The sequence below is a fragment of the Balearica regulorum genome, chromosome 2, assembly GCF_011004875.1.
Source record: "Balearica regulorum gibbericeps isolate bBalReg1 chromosome 2, bBalReg1.pri, whole genome shotgun sequence".
NCBI classification, from domain to species: domain Eukaryota; kingdom Metazoa; phylum Chordata; class Aves; order Gruiformes; family Gruidae; genus Balearica; species Balearica regulorum.
This window is the reverse complement of record NC_046185.1, coordinates 80,378,004-80,395,206: the sequence shown is the minus strand read 5'-3', so window position 1 is coordinate 80,395,206 and position 17,203 is coordinate 80,378,004. Positions and strand designations below refer to the sequence as shown.

The window sequence follows — 17,203 nt, the reverse complement described above, 5'->3', positions numbered from 1 at the left end:
TAAGTTCCACAAAAGCCTGACTACAGATCTTCCTGTAATGTTGATGGCATATTTACACCAACTATCACAAAGTCTGTATGATCCATACAATGAATTAATGTAAGTATCTCAACTTATGGCGTGGTGTTAATTTTTCTGTTCAGAAATCTGGGCATTTTCCCCTCAGCTTATTCTAAGGCAGAGCATACCTTGGTTAGATAAAACCATTCCCACTGAAAGTCTTCTAAGATAAACAGAGTAAAACAGTCAGCCTTTGAATGTGATTTTTACTACCTGTTCAACCAAATGTTGTCATTCCATAGGTATACCAAGAGTGTAGGATTCAAATTGCCCAAACTGATTATTGCCATCAGCATTGTGCCATAGTTTTGTTTTTAAGAAAATTGTTTTAATTATCTGGAAGCTGCATCTTAGTCCTGAAGAACAACCTCTGAGGAAATTTGAAAATGTAGCCAGAAATGCTACCTTTAGTTTTCAAAATCCGCTATTACGCAAGTCCGTAAAGAGCTCTTGTTCCTTTTTTCTTCTCCAAAGCCTTGTTTTGACTGCAAGTGCAAGGCACTTGAAATGTCTGGCCCTGAGAGCTCAGTTCTGTCTTTGGCCAGAACTGTCTCCTCACTTCTGTTACTCTATTGCTCAAAAACATGCTTAAAGAAATTTTGGATGAAATCTTTCTGCCATCATCAGTTATCATAAGACTGGAAAAGGACAAATATAGTGGCTGTTTGTGAAAGAAGAGGAGCCAATATAATTACAGACCAGTCAGCTCAATTTCATTTAATAAAATCGTTGGAACAAATAAGCACAATCTGAGCACCTCAAAGATAGTAGGAGCATAAGATACTGCTTAAGTCTAGGACTATCTGTTTCTACATAGTAGTATAAGTTACTGTCTGTCTGGTAGTATCCATATCAAATCCAAACATTGATATGATCTTATAAAATCCACCTGAATTCCTGCTACAACGTAGTTAAAGCACTTTGTGGATAGAATACTCACTAAAAAATCAGTAAGACTATTTTACACAAGATTTTTATGGGCAAGCTAGCAAACGGTCCAGAAAGTGTCATAAGTGGTAAGTACAAAACCGACTGAAAACCATTCGCAAAGAATGGGTATTGCTTATTGCCAAAGTGGAAGAATGTTTTGCTTGGGAGTTTGCCTTGGGCCCAGTGCTCTTCAGGGGTTTCATTAATGACCCAGATAATATACAAAGGATGCCTATTACCTCTGCGGGTGACATAAACCTGGGAGAGGCTCGTGTACCTTGAAGGGCATTACTGGAATTAAGAGTGACCCTGAGAAATTTGAGAGACTGTCCAAAAGGAAAAAAAGATCCTGTCCTTTACAAATAAACTATAAGGAGAATATCTGGCTAGACAAAAGTCCTGTAGAAGTGATTTAGGGATTTTTGTCAGTTGCACAAATCAATCAGGAGATGGAGAAATTGGGCTCTGAGGACCCACTGAATGGACTGTAATTGTTTAACTCAAATAAGAGATGCAAGATGGGGGCAGTGAGAAGAGGTATGTATCAAGTATTCAAGACCATAACAGCCAGCTGTGAAGAGGAACAGCGTGAACTTTCTCTACTTTCATAGCAGACAAATGAAAATAATGAGCAATAAGGAGCCAGGCTAGACATCAGGGAACATTTCCTAACAGTAGGGAAACAAAGCACTGGAACAGACTGCTTGGAGCAGTTATGTGGTCTCTGTCATTAGAGATCTTTAGTTTTAGATGAAAATCTGTCAAGAATTATTTTGGTATACTGGATTCTACCTTGGGGTAAAGAGTTGAAGTAAATGAACTCACAGTGGCCCATTCATCCTCAGGACTTGGTGATAAGAGAGCTCTGTCTTCTTTTCTGTGTTCTTTAATAATAAGAGAGAAAACCTTGATACCACTTTTCAGTCTAATGTCAACCAATGATTTTATGTCTGCTTCCAGTAAAAACTCTGAAAGAGGGCACTTCTGGATTTTAACACTTGCCAGAAAGCAGTTGTTCTCACATGGGAGGAGAGAGATAATTCCCACAGGGAACAGAGAGAGCTGATTTTGTCTTTATCAGTCAATTTTGTTCAAAACACCAGAGTGCTTAAAAGCATTACTAGAGTATGTGAAACAAAATGCATCCCTATACTAGCAACTTTTTCAACGTTTGCATTCTGTTTTGTTCCCTGTTAGACTTCAAGTTGCCATTAGCTGATATGGTAATTTAATGTCATATTTCTTTATATCTACTGGATTAACAACTTTAGAATTAATCACTATTGACAAGCAATTTAAAGGCAATCTCCAATTCTAATGGCTTCATTAAAAAAAAAGTCTGTCCTGCATTTGCTCTGTGACTTTCAGAGGCCAGGGCCAGCAGAACCAGTCTAAGCAGAACTCAATATCACTTGTGCTTCCCTACTCCTTAATTACATATAAGTGCTTCCCTACTCCTTAACTAAAAAACGTAACATAGTTCAGAAATGCTGAAAGACATAAATCATGATCAAGCTTCACAAATGAGCTTGTCTTACTTCCCCCCCCCCCCCCTTTTCTTTAAGCAAGGACATTGTTACTGCTTTAGAGGTTCTTTTGACATACCTGGGTGGGGGCAGGGGAGGGAGTGGAAGTAAGCACTAGCACTCCATTTATTTTTGTACCATTGTGCTTTCATGAGGCTCTGGGGTGCTCTGCCACTTACCTTGTATTCCTTCCCCTGCCCTCCACAACAGGGAAAATTCATTGTATCTACCAACACCTAAATATATTGAAGTCCGTTTACTTGAAAGCCATTATTTTTTCCTCTGCTTTTCTCCTTTTCCTAAGCATTGCAAGCTCTAGGTCTTCATGATCAGTGCCAGTGATCACCTTCACATTCTCCAGCACTTGAGAATCAAGTACAAAACCAATTCTCCTCCTAGTCACCTCGTACTCTCCTCCTTTTAGCCATACCACGAGTATCGGTGATGAAGGATTTAGTTTTAATAATACCTTAAAATAGTAGTTCTTTTAATGGCAATTGTTTAAAGACAGAGAGTTACCTTTAAATGTAAGGCATTCTTTGCCCTATATTTTCTATGAAAAACACCTTTCTTTTTTTCCTATCCCCATTAGAATCATTTAATGGGTTTGTTTATTTTCAACAGAGAAGGGAAGAAACCATTTTATAAGAGTTTTTCCACACAGTTGAAAGTTAATGGTCTTTTCAACAGAAATAAATTAACCATTTTGAGGAAAAAATGGAAATGCCTATACCAGCAAGTTTTGACAAATTAAAGAAATTAAAAAGCAGAAGGGGAGGGAAATATTATTATTATTATTATTGTACTTTTTTCTTAAAGATCATCTTAGATGTTGAGTGTGAGGGGAAAAAAGTAAAACGTCTAGAGAGAAAAAGATGTTTGGAGTTGATTATCTTTTTCTTCCATAATGTGGTAGTGTTTCTTCAAACAACGTTACTATGGTAACAAATACAAACTTTACTAAAATGTTTACTCTAGAGTTAAATGCTACATTCAGTGATATGTGGTGAGAAAAAATAAATCCATTTTTATGATCTAGCAAGTGCCCCAGCCTCACCTCGGGAAATGATCAGCCTAAAAGAAAGAAAAACAGACTATGAATCAACTGGAACAAATGCCACTTACCATGGAAATAAAGGAGAACACACTTCTAGGAAAGACACCATGACAGGTGAGATGATGCTTACATAGCATATGTAAAAATCAGCTGTGGTAGACCACTGATTTTACAGGTTTGGCTGGGTTTACTGTACTACAGAGATGAGTCAACCTGCTTTGCTTGATTCCAAAGTTTTAGCCACCTTGAGAAGTACAACTGAAGAAATATTTTATCTTAATAAATACAATGCTGTGTGAAAATGATTTATGAAGACTATGTTTCTTCACAGAAGAAAGGCTCTAAAAGCAATTTTACATTTCTTTTTAAGTTTGTTTTCATTTCAGAAGGAAGTTGGTAGTTCACTTTGAATTAACTAGTGTTGTTTTGGCAAGCATGACAATGGTTGAGCATGTGCGGCGATCCCTAACATCTGTCTTTCGCAGGGAGTGGCTTTCTGGGACCGTTTAGCTTATTCTGCACATCAGTCATTCCTAGCAATTTCAGTAGCAGTTCATAAAGACTATCCCTGTTACTTTCTCAGCTTGGCTGATTTAAATACAAAAATTTTCTCTGTGTTTATTATGGCATCTATTGCAAGTTTCATGGAAAGCCTCTCTCCCCTAGTGAGCTCATTAACCTGTTAGCATTTCAGTAATTATAAAATTTCGAGTGCTTTGCCTAGTACTGCACCTCTTTGTTAATTTTGGTCTCCATCACCATTGCACAGGTTTATATAACCTCTGTTGAACATTTTCTTACATTTATACGCTGCTGAGCATCACAGTGTCCTCTCCTCCAAATGCTACCTTTGGGCAAGTAAAAAATCACAGTGAGGAGTCACTCTGCATTTTCTGAAAGCCTGTTACCTCTTCCCATGCCCTCTGTAGAGATCTTGCTCAGAGAATGCCAGAATGGATTGTCTTTGTGTTCCTGGGGACACCAGGAACATGCTGACTCCGTGTCAAGCCATCCATACTAGCTTTCACAACTGTATTCAGGATATCATGATACTCGTACTATATCTACTGTTCTGTATGCCATTGTATAATCAAAACCTAAAGCCCAGCCTTTGAATTTGTGTGGAAATGCAATGCAGAACATTAATTAGCATGAAAGTGAAAATCTGAAGAAGAGGAATGACAGTCAAGACCACTGGAAACCACAGAAGTGAGGAGTGTCCTGAATGGCATCTGCAGCGTACTACATGAAATTGCTGCAGATTCAGTCAAGGTACTGATTTAATGTATCTGTAATATTTTGGGTGTTTCATAGTCACTGAACAGGGTGGTTCTCTGAAACACTTCAGTGGTCCTTACTTGTGTCATTGTGAAGGACAGGACTGCGATTTTTTCAGCTCTTTGTCAAGGATCCATGAAGAGGGAATCGCAGAAGTAAGAACAGCAGGCTGAAAAGACAGAAACATTAGTATTTTTTTCTAGTTGTATCTGCAAATTTAGAATACCAGATCATATCAGAAGGTTCACCAAAAAAGGGTTTCCATGTGGAAAATATGTTTCCTTGCAGTTAGTTACATATTTTTCCTTGTCTCTCTCCACACTAAAAAAATTGGGTGGATTTCCACCTCCACCCATCCCCTTTCATTTTATCTTTTGCTGTAGTGTTTTTCTTCTCCCGGTCCTGTTTCCCTTGTTTCCTTTCTCTTTCAATGTAATTTTCAGAGTGTGAGGTTTGTACTTCCCCAGCAACCTTTGCTCAAGTTTGATTTTTGCATCATGTTTTCCTTTAATATCTGCTTGTATTTTGTCTGTTCCTATCGATCTTTTGGCTGGGCTTTTAGTAAGAAAACTTGGAACTCTCAGAATCATGCTCAGCTATCAACTGTTTTTCCAGCTACTGCTCTCAGTGAGAAAAATCAAAACCAAAATCAAATTGAAAATTGTAATAATATTTCACAATCTTACATTAAAAAAAAAGCTGGAGAGGGACTGTTTACAAGGGCATGTAGTGATAGGACAAGGGGTAAGGGCTTTAAGCTGAAGGAGGGTAGATTTAGATTAGACATTAGGAAGAAATTCTTTACTGTGAGGGTGGTGAGGCACTGGAACAGGTTGCCCAGAGAGGTTGTGGCTGCCCCCTCCCTGGCAGTGTTCAAGGCCAGGTTGGATGGGGCTTTGGGCAACCTGGTCTAGTGGAGGGTGTCCCTGCCCATGGCAGGGGGGTTGGAACTAGATGATCTTTAAGGTCCCTTCCAACCCAAACCATTCTGTGATTCTGTGATTCTATGACCATTGTACAAATGAATATGGAATTAACAAATCACTTTCTCTCTTTCAGATCACCAAATCTCTGCTCATTTGGTCTAAGCTAAAATTAAGCACCATTTTAAGAACAAAAGAAAATGACAGAAGGAGTCTTGCTTTGCAACATTCAACGTGAAATTTGTGTGACATATTTGTAGCTCATTAAATACTAAATATTTCATTAAAGAACAATTTAAAATCCATATTTGTGATTTTTAATTGTGAGACATTTTGGCTTTACTTGGATGGTGTAATATAAGTTCATGTAGCAAGTTCCTTGCATTGCCTATATTTCATTTGCTGCATCAGACAATGCACTACAGCTAATACATCCACAGAACCTCTGGGACTTAGATAAATGTTTTTTCAGGTTCCACCTGGCACATACACATTTTGAGCTGCTCTTGGATTTTGTGTCAAGCTGATGTATTACACAAAGCTTTCTTTGACTTACGGATTTACACAGAGTGTAGAGCCACAGCTGTAGTCCCAATTTATCCATGACTGTCCCCATGCTCTTCTCCAAAGCTTTTCTCAGTTTATAGTTCAAATATTTTATGACCTCTTGGCTGGGACTGAAATGAAGGTTCTTTGATGGATTTTCAAAGTAGAAATGTTGGCTACTTGCCATTGTGGGGAGTTGTCAGGAAACCTCTGGGAAAAATGGAGAGTCTATGAAGTAAGCAGTTTGGCTGAAGATGATAACTTATATTGATTTCACAAGGACAGCTAAAAAATAGAGGAACAATATCAAAGTTCTCATTGCCCTCTTCCCTTCACAGGTTTATGATACCTTGTATATTTACTATCCATCTTCTCTTCTCTGTAGAAAATAATAACCAATAATAAAATGTTATCACCTGAAGTATATTTTTAAGACAAAAACTATTATATTCCTTTAAAAAAACCCAGGAACTATAAGTGCATGCGATAACGTTATTTATGTCGTGGTGTTCTCCTTCAGAACATGGAAGATAAGATTACTGTATACTATCATGGAACTTCTCAAGTTTCTTTTCCTTTGTTACTTCCCTCATCGAACTCATACGTACACCACAGTCTGCACCCTGTATCTTCAGTTCCACCAGGAGAAACACCTTCTGATTAATTGATTTTCTTTTGGTTGTCAGGAATCAATCATCTACACTTTTGTCATTTAAACTTACTTGCAAGTCCCTGCACATTCAGAACACAACCACCCACCATCATCTGTTACAATAGCTACAGATGCTCAGGCTACTTGAACTTATTCTTACTTTAAGAAACTGTAATACACTGAAATCTTTTCTCATGCCCTTACCTCATCATTCACCGTGCAGGAAGGTGGCAGTGGTAGTGACAGGTAATGATCTCTGTTAGCTGAAATTTGTGAGGCACAGAAGCATTTTCCTTTACTGTCTTGAACTAAATGTTAGAAAATTGAGTCCTGCTGTTTATAGCAGAAAAAGCAGGTTATGCAATACCAGATGAGGATGACTACCTGTCCAGCTGAGCACTCCTTTCTTACTATCAGTCTGTGTTTGTGAGCTCAAAAGGCTAGCACCTTGTTATTTCAAAATGCCTGTAAATGTGTTCAGAATACGTACTTACAAGAACTGAAAGCTGACTGTTAAACCATGAATCAAGTGACTGCGATATACGGAGCTGGCTTTGGTCAGTGATACCTTTGTCACATAAACCATTGAGTGACACGATTTTCAAAGTTGTTGTCAGCTTTACAGAAAACTGCTGTGGGGAACTATATAATTCTTTATTTTTTTTTAACCAAGATCATCTTGAAAACTGAACAGGGGAAAAAAAAGCAGGTATTTTTCTATAATGTTCTTCATACAATGCAACTTCAAAGTACGACAGGTTGATGAGAGTACTCATTTTAGAATCTTCAAAGTTTTGCCTAGTAAAATGTACCTCTTTGGTACTGTCTTGCACTGATGTTTAGATAGTGCATAAAACACATACGCACACACTTTCATCACTCCTCAAATCATTTCATCTGCAGCTACAATTCTCACATCTCTGTAAGGTAGTGAGGCTGCTGGAAAACACTCCATCTCTTGCTCCTTGTACCCCTTTGCCTTCTTTTGCCGTACTTTAAAAAAGAAAGTTATTTCATTAACCTTTCTTTCTCTCAGTTTGATAATTTTATTATGATGGTACTTATACAATATTAACAGCAAAAATCAGTTACTAACCACACAATATCTGTCCCTTCATCTAGCTCATTCTCTCCCTTCTTTCTTTTATATTTGCCCTCTGCTTTTGGACAGCAAGAGTCAACTGCTCACTGAGGCATGGCAGAGCGGGAATGGAATTCCCAGGGATGCCGCCTGCGTGTTCAGAAGCAGGTACTGGAGCGGAGCTGCATGCGTTGCTAGCAGCTACATTGCTTGACTTACATTTCCTCCAGAGACAGAATTATCTCAGCCTCCCAGCTAGACTAAGCCAAGATTTCTTGTTCTTGAACTCTTGGCATTCATCTCCAAGCATCAGATGTATCATTGTATTTCTTTTTATTACTTTAAGAATACTACCTTTTTTTTCTTTTTTTTTTTTCATTTTAAACTTGTGAATTTGTATCCACATCACTGCAGTGAAATCATCAATGCATACCTTGCAGCTATTTTCATAAGCTGAAATTATCCATTTTTCCATCACAGAATATGTGATCTGGGAGACTGTCAGTCCTCAACCTGGCATGTGACAATTCTGAGCACATCAGTGCAAATTTCACAGTAATGCATTGGACAGCTATGCACTAACTTTGGACTATTTCTGGATTTTGTAATAGTCTTGGCTATTAGTGGCATATACGTACCATGTGCCTCTTTGTATACCTGTTAAAAGGTGGGTAGGTCATGAGCCTCCTTGAGGTCTCTCTGATTGCCTGCAGGAACAACATATGAATGATTATGTGTCCACTTTGCTATTTTTTGTCAGATTCTTCATAAAACCCTCCAATGTTGCACCTTATACCAGTCTTTTATTCTTGACATCAAACAACCATGAACAGTATTGTCCTGCCTGGACTGAATATGTTCAGTCATTCCTGACTGAAAACTTGCATGCATAAAACTTCAACATCGCTTATCTTCCCATTTCTATACATGAAAACAAAATGGTTACAAGTTCTTCCTCTGTTTATGAGAGTCCAACACCTTGTATGTCACTTTCATTTTTTTCAAGAAGTAGCACTTCAGAAAATGGGTAGCCGAAACACTGAGTATTTTTAGATCTTGAGAAGAGGAATTTGTATAACCCAACTTCTTCTAGCACTTTGTGGGGCAAGCAAAAAACTCAAAAGAACAGCATAAAAAAAGATGGTATCAAGGAAAGATCTGTCAGTTGTACTACTGAGAGTCATGCCATCATGAGACGCACCATAAATAGCAGTGCTGATGAGGATTCCTCTAATACCAAAGACTGCCATCAGGAGGGAGATTTTCAAACACTAAAGCAGAGGATGCAGCTGGAATATAAAAACCATTGAAATAACAGTCAAGTTGCATGCATCGCTCGGGTGACAAAATGCAGCCTGAACAGAGACAGCCTCTGCAGATCGACCCTTTGACACTAACATCTATGACCAAAGACAAACTACTCAAGCGGTCATCATTTCCGTCTGTTACTAGAGTTTGCATTCTTCCCACCTTCAAAGAAAGGATCCTGCTGCAGTCCGTGGAGCTCTTATCCATTTCTTACACAGGACTATGCACTGTATCAATAATTGCATCCAGCTCTTCAAGAAACGAGATTTTTCACCCCTATTAGTTATTTGTTATGAAGTGAAAAATCTTCTTCCAGCAGTTGTTAGGGCTGTTAGGGCTCATCACCCCACCATGTGAGCCCTGTCTTAATGCTTTTTCAAGAACACGCTGGAGATCTTTAAGAACAACATCTGAGATCTGTAAAGCAGCAACATGGAGCAGTGCGCCAAACTCTGACAAAAATTATACACCCAGCTTGGAAACCATGGCAGATGCGAAGATCAAAATTGGCGTGTTACAATCAACTTTGAAGACTGTGCCATTCCTTTCTCCATAGAGGGTGCGGTGGTGGGGGTTAAGATAGAGGCAGTTGCACATGCTGGGGTCCATGCTAGCAGGTTAGCAAAGGAAGAAAGAGTGGTTACTTCTTCAGTAACTGTGGTTCTTCTTAGTGATGTGACTAGCATGGATCCCATACCCAGCTTTCAGCTCTGATCCTCAGTCTTCACCCTCAAAGGTTTTGAGTTATGAAGGTATTAAAAGGAACTCTCGGTGCCTCCAGGTTTTACACCATTGCACAGAGACCTGAGAGAAGTCAGTTGAGCAACGTGTTTCAGTTCCACTGATGACTCTGATTCACAACTACTCAATTGTTACTTTCAGACACGTGCTTTTATAACGAGAGTCTTCGTGACAGCATCAAATCACTGGTTATAATGTCTGGAAAGTTAATAATGCGTGCCCAGTAAGAACAGTGTGCAGCAGCCACACAAAATACTACCCTTATATTCTTTCAAATATGAGAAATAAATACAATCTTTCTAGCCCTACCAGCAAACTAAGCTTCAGCTAGATAACCAAAGTGATCAGGGAAGTCAGCCTTGCAGGGAAAATCCTTAGCTTTTTATGTGCTTGGGGGGCGGGGGGCAGTATGGGAAATAAACTTTTGTAAAACTGTATGATGTTATCGTTGTCTTTAGAATTACTTCTGATTTCAAACTCATAGCTCAGTTTCGTCCATGAATTTTAGTAGTAGGACATCTGAGAAAAAAAAGTGACAGTAGTTCATGGATTTGAGACTATCTTGGCCAGACCTCTTCAGTATAACTACATACTACTTTTTTGCATAACTCATTTTTCAGTTGCATTTAATCACTTTTCCCATGAGTAATTTCACCATGTAGCAAAAGCACTGTAGGATAAATAATCCAGGATTTGGTAAACATCATCCAACTGAAGTGAAAGGAAAAAAATATTTCTTAATCTCAATGTTTACAGCTGTTACCTGATTAGTGTATGTGTGATATAAAATCCCATTCGTAACCTGAAATATATTACTGAATGCTAGCTGTACATGAAATTATTTTGTTGATTTATATGTGAAGTGCATAAGGTTGGTATGAACATGACATAGTGCCTGTTACCATTAGTAAGTACATGCATGTATACCAAAGCAAAGATTTTCATGTATGGGAAACAGGTGCTGTATCATGTATTTCATGAAGCCTTCAGAATTCATTTTGATGTCAAAGAGATACATTTGGTAAACCTGCTTTTACCTGCCTTTTTTCTCTCTCCAGCTCAGAACACTGGAATCTCAACTTTGTACAGGAATTCGTATGGTGCACCTGCTGAAGATATCAAACATAACCAGGTAAGTAAGGAGACTAAAATGTTACTGTTCCAGATGGCAAAAGACCAGTGTAACATCTTGTATGGAAACTAAGAAAAATACTGCAAAGATTGATAAGTCTAGATTGGAGGAACTGAGTCATCTGCTTGTGCAAATGCTAGCAATTCCACTGGCAAGCTACGTTCTTTATGTTAATGGCTAATTTCAACCCAAGTTTCAAAAATTGTCCAACAGGTTATGACAGCACATGCACAAAAATTATGTAAGGTGTTTAAGCCTGTAACTCCAAATGAAATCAAGAAGGGCTTGAGACCTGAATGCCTTAAAAGTTCTGGATATGGGTGACACAGACTACGAAAGCCAAGCTAATGTTAATGGGCCCATCTACTGGCTCGGGTATCTCGTGATGTCCTGTGCCGATGAATTTGGTTAAGTCCGGTCACATCTTATTACTTGAGTATAGCCATTGTAAAATTCAACACGCTGCTGACAGCACACGGCTCATGTGCTAAGGCATCTGCTAAGGCAGATACTCAAGTGTTGAACAGGCCAGGAAGAAGAACCCCCTGTATCTCTTGCAGGGACATGTCACTATACTTAGGTGTTGCAAAGCCCTCAGATTTGCCATTTAGTCACTCCAGAAGCATGATTGCAACAGGGCTTTTGGTTTGTTTTTTAATGCATGCATCATGGCATGGGCAAGAGAAAATCTAGCACTTCATCAGCAAGGACACTTTCCCATGTATATACATCCAAGCCATTTGGTCTAGAACTTTGGGACTCTTTTAAAAATGTCCTGTCATTGAAAACCAGAAAGCAAGCAGTAAGTATGTCTGGATAAGGTATGCATTACAAAAATGTCTTTGGCAGCATGAGTGCCAAGCTAATACACTCACAGAAAAAGTTGCAATACTGGCATGTGTGGCATTCATATAGCTGGTGTTTCCAGTATATTATTCCCTCAAGTCCCTGGGAAACAGCCATTTTTTGCATCCATAGGCTTTTCATAGAGTCATAGAATGGTTTGGTTTGGAAGGGACCTCAAAGACCATCTAGTTCCAACCCCCCTGCCACGGGCAGGGACACCCTCCACTAGACCAGGTTGCCCAAAGCCCCATCCAACCTGGCCTTGAACACTTCCAGGGAGGGGGCAGCCACAACTTCTCTGGGCAACCTGTTCCAGTGCCTCACCACCCTCACAGGGAAGAATTTCTTCCTGAGATCTAATCTAAATCGACCCTTTTTCAGTTTAAAGCCTTTGCCCCTTGCTCTATCACTGCATGCCCTTGTAGTTTCATACATGCCCTTTTGTTTCATCATTATGTGTAATGCTACTTTATACTTAGTTATCACAACTTCCCTGTGTAATACGCAAAAACTGCAGCGTTTTTCAACTGGAGAAATGAGACAAAAAACATTCAAGGAAGGCATTTAAAATGATTAGTAGTATTGGACAGGTAAATGAATATTTAGTAAAATCAATAAAAAAAATTTTCTCTGAAATTTTTTACTAATTACCTGAAATTTCAGTTTAAGAGACTGATATTTCGATTTTCATCCACTGATTTAAGAGGAGTTGCTGATATTTTGTGCCCTCATTTCTCTTTATTGGTTTTGCTTTTTAACCAGCCAGTATTTCCTGTGGTGCACCATATTCTTTCTTTGTGTGACCCAGTTCAGTGCACGAAGGTGTTCCTGCTTTTATTGCATTTAAAGAGATGAAGCCCTTCCAATTAACACAGTATTTCGAGAAAATAAGGATATGAAGTATTATAGCAGCAGGTGCACTCTAACTGCAGTCATGACTCAACTAATTTGATTTTTGGGGTGAGAGTTTGAGCAAAAGGAAAACAAACAAACAAAAACCTCACCAAAAACCAAAATCAGTTTTCCACCTTTTCCCACTTGCTTTTTCAATGAAATACCAGATTTATGATTGACATATGAGATGTAGTGTTCTTAGCTAGAAAGAACTCAGAAATACTACTTCAGTCCCCTATTTTCTATGCAAAAATTGACCATCTCTATCTTTGTGGCATATAAATAGGTTGCTTGGTATCAAATTTTTCTCCTGTGTCCAAGATAGAACACCTGTGTTTGAATATATGAAATGAAACAAGGGTGTCAAGGTCTTGTACACCTTGATAGCAGTCCTAGAAACAGAAGCTAGGGTAGTTGTGCACCCTTCTGCTCTTCTAATATTGTGCCCAGTGTTGTAAGATCACTCGTAAGATTCTTAAAGGGCATGGGCAGCCTTTTGCACAGAGTCCCATACAGACCTGCTTTGAAAGAGTATCACAGAGTTTGGGACATAGCAGTGCAAACGTTCCTCTTTTCTTGAAGGAGCATTAGTAACTGCTGCAGAGCCAGCAGGATCTGCAGAGTCTTCTGACACCAGCATCTGAGCATCAGTATTCCCAATGATGACTCTTTGAGGATCGAAAGGCTGTATCATTTTGCAGTCACAAAACCTGCACAAACTTACATAGGCAGCATAGAGTGAAAGGTAGTGTTCCACTAAGTTACTTTAGCATGTGTTTCTAAATTTCAGATTTTAATTAAGTCCCAACTATAAAAACAGACTTACTAGGGCTGCCTGCAAAAAACCTTATGGCAGACTCAGGTTAGGGGACTGCCTGAAATTTTTTACTGCATATCATAATTATTTCAGCTTCAAGGCAACTTGCTGGAATGTAGCAACAACACAAGATTGCCACCACGAAGTGTTGAGGAGGTGGTAAGAAGATGGTTCAGCTTAAGAGTAGCAGAAGAACACACTGTAGGGCACTTTTTGCTTGAAATTTTCTCATGTCATTGCCTTGAAAACTATAAATGGTTCCTAAGGATATGGTGTCACTCTAAATCTCACTTGCGGCAAAGGCAGCTGCAAAATGTTTAGTGTCTTTATTGTCTTCCATTCGAATTCTTCAAGGCTGAGTTCTGGTCACCAATTTTTGCTGCATACAGCTGCAAAATAGTCAGAAAGTTATATACAGGTTATAGTTACGAAACTAATTGTAGGCTACACTGCTCAGGTCCAGATTTGAGTTACTTTTGAAGTAAATCAGCATCTGTTAGCAGCAATAACATTAAATAATAAATGTATCTAATAACAATATTAAATAAAGAAATGTGATGAGAAGACAAAGCTGTGGAATTAATTCACTGCCAAGCGATAACTTGAACAGATGTTAAGATTACAAAGATAAACTTTATATTTCCAGCATGAAATATAAAAGTCAGAGTGAGACTTACTCCTTCTTCACTCTTGTTGCCCACAGTAAGTTTTATCTAACAGGCTGTGCGTATTGCTGTCTTTCAGGTTTCAACACAGCCAGTTCCACAGGAGCCCAGCAGAAAAGATTACGAACCATATCAGCCGTTTCAGAATTCAACAAGAAACTATGACGAGTCCTTCTTTGAGGACCAAGTGCATCATCGTCCACCTGCAAGTGAATACAACATGCACCTGGGACTAAAGTCAACTGGCAACTACGTCGACTTCTACTCAGCTGCTCGTCCCTATAGTGAACTTAACTATGAAACAAGCCACTATCCAGCCTCTCCCGACTCCTGGGTTTGAGACTTGGGCAGATACAAAAGCTCCAGGAACTGTGCATGTGCATGCATACCACAAGACATTTTTTTTCCTGCAAATTTAGTTTGTTAAAGCCTGTTCCATAGGAAGGCCCAGATAACCAGTATGGAAAAAATTAAGAGATTTTTTTAGAAGGCTAAAAGATATGAAAGCTAAACCTGGGAGTAATTAGAAAGAAATATATATACACATATATATTTTACAGTGTGGGGCAACTTTACTGTTGGCCTGTAGAGTCTAAAGTTTGGTGCTGTATATTGAATGTGGCTGAAGGAAGGAGGGAGAACACGACAGTGGATGTGGGTCAAGAGTTAAGCACAAGTAACCGAGCAGCGTACATACTTTATGGGGAACAGCTTCTCACACTTTGTTTAATATCCTCATTCATTGTGAATCTAGGCTTCAAGTTGCATTTGGGGTTTCCTCTGTACAGCAAGATGTTTCTTGCCTTTTGTTAATGCATTGTTGTAAAGTATTTGATGTACATTACAGATAAAAAAAAAACAAAACAAGTGCATTGTGTATATTACACCAATGCCACAGTGTTTCTTCATCTATGGTTCTAAATATTGCTTCAATTTCAAATTTTGAAAGATGTATGAATTTCCAGTTTTTTGTTTTCTTTTCCCCAGTGCGTTTTAACAAAAAAAAAATCAAAAAAAATCAAAAAAACAAAAAGGAATATTTAGCAGTATTGTTCGTTCTGATATGTGAATTTGTTTGTGGCAACTAAAAAAAAAGGCATTCAGCAGTTTCTGACAATTAACATTCATCATTCCACACTCCTTGTCAACGAAGTGCTTTTTCACTGCCTAAAATTTTAGATGTAGATATTTGAAATAGATTTTTTTCATTTATACCAGTTTTCTTTATGATGATACAGTGTTAAAAGAAAATAAATTACAATTGATCTGTCATCCATATTTGCTAAGAATGTCTATTTCCAAGAACCAACCATACAAATACACATTCTTACTTGTGTGTGTCCACGTATGCATAGTATTCTGTGTGCGCGTGTGTGTATGTGTTTGAGTGTGTGCGTTTGTGTGGCGTAAGACTTCTTTTCATCCAATGTTTTCCTTGTTCAAGCTTCAATTTTTGTTTGATTTTCAATTTTTTTAAACAGTGGAAACTCCAGTATGTGCTTTCTCTTACTCACTTTCTTATCCATTGATAGCAATTCAAAATTGTTAGGCCACGTGCTCACAAAGGAAGGGGTTGTCGGATTTTTTTCACTGACTCCTTCACCCTTAGGTGCCATTTCCTTTAAAATAGCATCTCTTGATCTTCTCTTGAGGAAATATCATTACTCTCCAGCCACCAACCAGAAAGTGCTCAAGGAAGGCAGAATTTGATCTTGCCATCTCCCCGAGGAAATGGAAAATAAAAACCAAGCAGACTTAAGTCTGGAGTCTCCAAACTCTTTGGGCTATAGAAGGCTCCAACTCCTGAACCATTAAGGACAATCATTTATTTTAACCCATACCAAAAAAAAAAAAAAATACGCAAAACACATTCCTCAAATATGAAAGATACCAACCATTTCTGTGCATTTAAAGTAAAACCCTGGGGGAAAAAATGTAAGGGACAGAGGTTTGGGGTTTTTTTTTTAAATTAAAAAATAGAAAAAGGAAGCTAGGCTAGGAGGCGTATTCATCTTAGCTCTTGGAATTCTGGAAGTGAAATAAAGAATCTAGCATTGTTCATTTCTTTGATTCAGGCAACCATTCACTGTTTTCACAGCATAAGACCCACCACAAATGGAGTAGTTGTAAATTGCTCAAATTAAGGAATTTGATTTAGGTTGCAAACATTTCTGTGATTAGTCATTGTAATAGTCTTAACATCACCCGGCACACTTCTGGCTGTGCGCAAGGGGAGAAGTCTCTTGCAAGTCATCGCCTGGTCGATAGGACTCAGCCCGAGTAGTTCACGCAGGCGGGTATTGTGACGTAGAATTGGTTTATTGGTAATCTAGGACTATAGTTTAATCTTTTTTGGCAGCTTTTCCCAGTGTACGATATGTAACCTTATCTGCTCTTTGTAGTAAACAGGGGGAAAAAAATCGCATGCAAAAAAATTTTTAACAAATTTAAGAAAGGGTGGGTGGGAGGGGCACAGTGGGCCAGATGTATAGTGAGGTAGATAAAATATTATTCATAGTTTTGGACACAGGTTGTTTATATTTTATTTATTACATTGATTTTAATAAGAGAAGTGACATTTGCAGTGCTCTTTTGAACAAAGCACATTTTCAGTATAAAAACTTTTTTTTAATAAAGAATGTCACTCGCAATTTGAAGTTCTTCTTGACTGCCTGATAACCACCAGGCTGCGCAGTTCTCCAGGCGCAGGATTGCCATCAGGCAGAGGGGATCCGTCATTCTGTTTG

The 17,203-nt window shown here is 38.5% G+C and overlaps 1 protein-coding gene across 7 annotated transcripts in view; it reads left to right on the top strand.

Annotated features, from left to right (window-relative positions):
- Positions 1-16,900, top strand: part of CTNND2 (catenin delta 2) — a 692,458-nt gene extending 675,558 nt beyond the window's left edge. For all 7 annotated transcript variants that reach the window (XM_075744821.1, XM_075744820.1, XM_075744818.1 and 4 more), the window contains 3 exons: positions 3,556-3,687; positions 11,161-11,234; positions 14,536-16,900. In XM_075744821.1, the coding sequence (XP_075600936.1) occupies positions 3,556-3,687; positions 11,161-11,234; positions 14,536-14,796 (467 nt within the window). In that variant the 3' untranslated portion in view covers positions 14,797-16,900. The remainder of the gene's footprint in view (positions 1-3,555; positions 3,688-11,160; positions 11,235-14,535) is intronic.
- Positions 16,901-17,203: the final 303 nt, after the last annotated feature.